At 38.7% G+C, this 6,000-nt stretch overlaps 1 protein-coding gene across 1 annotated transcript in view; it reads right to left on the reverse strand.

Moving 5' to 3' along the window:
- LOC116715689 (inactive dipeptidyl peptidase 10) overlaps positions 1-5,524 on the reverse strand; it is a 46,644-nt gene extending 41,120 nt beyond the window's left edge. The window contains exon 1 of the mRNA XM_032556341.1: positions 5,315-5,524. Within this exon, the coding sequence (XP_032412232.1) occupies positions 5,315-5,353 (39 nt within the window). The 5' untranslated portion in view covers positions 5,354-5,524. The remainder of the gene's footprint in view (positions 1-5,314) is intronic.
- Positions 5,525-6,000: the final 476 nt, after the last annotated feature.

Consider the following 6,000-nt stretch of genomic DNA (forward strand, 5'->3'; position numbering starts at 1 on the left):
CACTTTAAACTGAATTACTCGCTTGACTGACTTCAATATTATTTCCATGTCCTCCCTCAAATTATTTCAGGAGGGGATACCCGTCTCCTCTTGTTCCCCTGGAGCCAAGACATTACTTCCAATTAAGGTCAAATCACTGAAAAGACAGCGGAGGAGAATCCCGCATCTAGGCGAGTAAGGAGTTTTGTCATTCCTGCAAATGGGGTGCAGATGCAGGGAGCTGAATTCCCCGGAGGAGCCGCCTGCCACAGTGCCGCCTGGCTGCTGGTCACGCTGCATTTCAGGAATCTAATGCAGCACCGTTTGCCAGCGCAGGTGAACAGATGACAGAGCTGATCGGTGTGACAGAGTCGGTTTATCACAGTCAGCAGCCTGACCGACACGGAGAAATATCCGAGAGCCGGTTTTCTGCAGAGGGGTGGGATCTTTTGTATTTCAAGGAGGATAAAGGAGTTTAGATGAAGGTGTTGGACAAACAGCAAACAACTGTTAATGAATAAATTACCAGAAGGCGTCCCCCTCTGGGAGGACTTCTTTCTTTTTTTTGGCAAAGCAAGCAGAACTGAACTGGAGGCGAGAGAGGGCTCTTTCATTCGCCGGCAGCGCTGTGGGATTTTCACTCAACCAAATGAGGGAATCGATAAGGTGCACAGTTGTACAAGGTCCGCAGGGAAACAATTAAGAGAGGGAATGCAGCCATGGAGGAGACTTTTAGACAGAAGCTCTCCGTCCTAAACACCACGATTATTGAAATGTATGGCCCATCCTTGAGGATTTACAACACCATGTCAACTTTAGATCAGACTGGAGTTACCCATTACACTCCTCACAAATACTTTGTTTTTTCTCTTAAGGTGTCCAAAAGGAATTTGCAGACAAACGAAAACAAGTCACACCAAACATGATCTGCAGAGCGCGCACCACAACTAGGTTGTGCAGGATTCAGGCAGTATTTAAAATTCATAAATTAGACTCAGGAGACCTCCTTAACTCCATCTTCTGTGTCTTTGAGGCATCCAATAATAAATCACAAGAAGAGAAATGAGTGAACCGATGCACGCCATTGCTGGATTTGCATACTTGAAAACCTCCTGAACCCCGGCTGTTGACGTAGATCACAGACGTAGACATTAATGAATAAACTGCTAACGTTAAAGTGGGTATTTTATTGCCAGGCACATACAGACCTCAATATATAAGCTATAGGCTGATTTTAATGATTCATTATAATTACTCACAGGGGAAAGATGCAGATTAACAAGGAACCCATATGCATTATCTTGTCAATATTTCTCATTGCCTCAGTAAAAATAAAGTTCATCATTAGAGCAGACTGTAATTTCAGATGAAGAGAAACCAAATGGCTGTAATGATTAGATACAACGGATTGGCATTGATTTCCATCTGAACCAAAGCATTGCATTGGATTTTCTCTACTGCAAAAAAGAGAAAAAAATGGTAAAGACACCATGTGAGACCATAACTAGAGATTACTTTCTCTTTTTTAAGCCCTGGAGGTTATGACGAGACAATGCAGCAAAAGCCTTCGTGAAATGAAAGCCCAGCTGCTTTAGTCTATCGCTGCAAGGCTCCCCTATCTTCTTTTCATGCTCCCCATCACACACAAGAAAATTACATCACCAAAGGATCCTGTACACTTAGTTGCCGCCTTGGGGAACAGGCAGCATCAGGAAAACGCGAGGTGGGGGAGCTATACGGGTGACATGATGTAGAGTCAAAGTAAATATGATGAAGAGAACTCTTTTTTTCCCCGGCGCGCCGAGGCTCCTCTGAGGGGATTTACCCGTAAATAACGTGTTAGGATTCAGTGTAATTTTAAAAATGGAGCATGAGCTGAGTCTGAGACTCAACACAAACATTTCTGGTATTAAACTGGGCTTTTTGGTCGGATTTTATGCAAAAACAAATGTATGTGTGCTGCATTAAAAATGGACATGTAACATAACACACACTATCCTAAAAAGGTAATTAAAGGGATGAACCAATTAGGTGTTTTGTTTTTGTTTTTTTTTGTTGCCATTTTTCTGATTTCTGAGCTGCAAAATTCAAATTTTAATCAAACCTATTATTTTCAAAGGATCATAGCACATTAAAGAAAAAATGTTCGCCTTTGATAGTATGTATTCAAAATGTATTTGGGTCATGCTAAAAAAAATCAAAACTGAAAATTATGGGTATAAAGTCCTAATATTACAAGAATTAAGTGATAATATTACAACTTTCTTGTAATTTTACAACTTTATTCCTGTAATATTAGGACTTTATTCTCATATTACATAACTTCTATTTTCGTGCAAGTTTATTCTCGGAATGTTATGTTTATTCTCATATTATTATGACAATATTCTTCTTATACTACAACTTTATTCTCATATTTTTCTTACTTTATTCTCATACGAGTTTATTCTTGCAGTTGTATGACTTATTACTTATTGTTTTGTTTTATCATTATAGTCCTAATACTCCATTGTACAAAAAAAACTAAGGAATCACAAAATTATACTCATTTATGCACGAACACTTATGTCAAATGAAGTGCATCAAAATATACTCTGATGCTTTCATAGATAGAAAATTATGCAAGTTCTTAGTTTTGTTGACTTTAATAAATAGAAATCAAATTTCCAGTATTGATCTGCCAATTCCTTGCTCACAAACAATGAAAGAAAAAACTTTCAATTCAGTTCAATCTCAGCTGATTCATTGGTGCATCTTTAAATAATTAACTCAAGCTAAGGCTCAAAGACAGAGGACGTACGCAAACAGTTACTTCCCGTTTATAACTAAATGCATCAATAATGTTTCTGCCATGTAAAGGAGCAACAATCTCAACAGATTTGCTGCCTAAAGTACATTGATTTGTGACTGACGTGAGCTGACATTTGCAGGTAAAAAGGTCGTCTATAAACCCTGCAGTCTTCTGTGGTCGTTTCCGACAGAGAGAAAAAAGCCTCCGGATTATGAAATAAATGATTTCTGGCAAGTTTCATTTGGGTTTCATCATGTCAGTGAAAGCACTAAAGACCTGAGTGCCACTTAATGTCAAGGAGTTTTCCTCAGTAATACACCACTAGGTATCCAGAATAAAAAAACAATCCTCTGACAATCCTCTGAAGTAACCGAAGCTGCAGCTGAGTAAATGTGCAGAGATTCTAAAACTCTTCTAAAAAGAATCACAGTTTTATCATGAATTAAATGATTTAGCATGGTTTTTATATTGTACTAAACATTCAACATTAAAGAAAGAAATTTAAACAAGTGTCATAATTGATATAAACTGTAAAATTAATTCTAAATATTACTCATTAAAATAATCCACATTTAAATCAAGCATATTTTTGTTATTGATGTTATTTTCAATACTTCTAGCATAAGTCTTGGCTAATCATTTTGACTTGAATATAACTGTTATTCTCTTTCTTTGTGCAAATGGCAAGAATAATATGTTAATATATGTCAATGAAATAAAAGTTATGGCTCTCGTCTGGGGTTGGACTTTCAGCAAGAATTCATAAAGCTACAGCGCTATTGCTAAAATCACAGTTGTTGTTAGCTGAGAGACTTTATCTTGAGAAAATTGTTGCTAATGGACCAAAAATATTAGCTTTAGAAGTCGGAAAACAAGTTTCAAAAGAATTTAAACATTTAAATCCAGTTTTAATTTGTTTAGATAAAGCACTAATGCTAAGGTCAAACATGCTAGCAATTATCCAGTTCAAAAGAACTTTGAATAATTGTATGAAGATTTTTTTTTTAAATCATTATAAGGAACCAAGAAACAAATGTAGGCTATTTTTAATTAACTTGTCAAAACAAAATTTCCCTAATTTTATATTCAATTAAATTAAGACAGACTAAGTTGAAGAATTTAACTTTTCACATTAGATTTTCGCTCTAGGGGCCCCCTGGTGTTGTGGGGGACTCACAGCAGCTGCTTACTTCGCATGCGCCTTGCCCTGGTCCTGCTGTTGGGTTATTTGGTTTCTCTAAATTGTAGATGTAAGCCATGATCGACCCAGCGACCATCGGCACCAACCCTGTAGACCAGTTATGTCAAACTCATTTTCATTTTCTATCTGAATGTTCTTAAAGGGCCGGTTGTGCCAGAATGTACTGATAAAACCCATTAAACTGTTAAAATATGAATAAATACCTGTTTGTTTCCACATTCAATAAGTGTTTCTTAAAATTAAATAATCACAAATCAGTCTCTCCAGGATTTTGTGATTGGTTTTTTGGGGTTTTTTGTAATATACTGTATAATGTACACCACCCATTAGCGATATTTGCGCTAATGGGTGATGTTAAATGTGACTTGTTATTAATCGCTTTATCGGTCACAGACTATATAACTTGACATCAAGTAAGGCTGGGGCAGACGTCACTTAAAACCAACATTTTTGGCCAATTTTGGGGAAAAATGTCAGTAAAATCTGAAAAATTGGGGATCAGTTGATTTTGTGTGAATTTTGATGTAATTTGGAGTGTAGAGGGCCACATGAAAAGCTACAGCGAGCCAGATTTTGCCCCCGGCCCTCGAGATGGAAACTGCTACTCCATTTGTATTGATTCAGTTCTGTTTGTTTTATAACTGTATCTGAAACATCTTCTGTAGCTCTGCAGATTAAAACCTGCAAAAATGCTGAGGGGGGGAAAAAACATTGTAATAATAAATGCATCTCACATTATGAGCAGAGAATAAAGCTTGAAAACAAAATATACAGAAGAGGGTTATTTAATCCTCATTTAGGCAGCATAATAATTAGACTGTACCTCACACTGGCTAGTTTGTATCATTTTTTCAGTTTGAAGTGCTTAAATTTACTGCAATTTACAAATGCCCTGCTTCATAATCTCCATTCATTGACCATGCACCTTTGCAGCAAAGGGCTAATCAATCATAGTGTGCAGGCTGCCCCCCCCTCCTCTTTTGTCAATGTGCGCGTCCATGCTGGAGGGGACTGGCTGCTGGGACTAATTATCATCCAGGAAAATTGAGCTTTCTTAACGGTGCAGGGAAACACTCTGTGAGGCTGCATGGGACAATAAAGAAGAAGAAGAAGAAGACTGGACGTCAGAATCACACCACAGAGCTCAGGGGCAAGCCTGTCCGGAAGATGGACAGCAACGGGAAAAGTGTCAAGAAGCGAAATCACCAATTTTCTTCGACACACGGAAAACCCCCCTTGGAGAAAACACCCCCCCCCCCCCCCCCCCCACACACACACACACACACCCTCAAACCTCTGCACAAGGAAGGGAACCGCAAAGTGGTGAATTGAAGCCCACCTACCAGATCCGTGGTCATGTTTTGTTGAGTTGTGGCAATCATGGTGTAATCCGCAACAAGCTCCGCGCTGCCGTGTGTAGCCTCACAAGCCGCCGAGCAGCTGCACTGTTGTTTGGCGGAGCTTTTTCTGCATGCTCCGCTTCTTGCAAGTTTGTCCTCAGCGGGTTGGTGGTCCTGCCTCTCTCTCTCTCTCTCTCTGTCCCTCTCTCTCTCTCTCTTTCTCTCTCTCTCTCTCTCTCTCTCTCTCTCTCTCTCTCTCTCTCTCTTTTCCTTCTGGCTGCTGATTTGGTCGGAAATTAATCGTGACGAGGTGTTGAGTGTAAATAGACATACAAACCGCTTGAGTTGCTTGAGCAGGAATGATGAACAATCAGTTTTGATGAAAAAACATATAATGTTAAAATCCAATACCCAATTAAACCGTCCTAATGCTGTTTCACTGGAACCGTATTGCCATAATACAACCAAACCATATAACTCTACACCAAACCGAGCACTGAACAGATGCTTTGGACAAATCAGTGCGTGAATAACAACTTTCTTAAGGTGGACAGAAAATAATAAGTTATTATCTTTAGCTCTAAGGAGGAACAATCTAGAGTCAACACACTGATTTATTTTTTGTAGCCAGAAACTAAAAATCAGATCTGAACATTCAGAGCCACATAAAGACAGTTACAAAGTCAGGC

The sequence above is a fragment of the Xiphophorus hellerii genome, chromosome 1 (assembly GCF_003331165.1).
Source record: "Xiphophorus hellerii strain 12219 chromosome 1, Xiphophorus_hellerii-4.1, whole genome shotgun sequence".
Taxonomy (NCBI): Eukaryota; Metazoa; Chordata; class Actinopteri; order Cyprinodontiformes; family Poeciliidae; genus Xiphophorus; species Xiphophorus hellerii.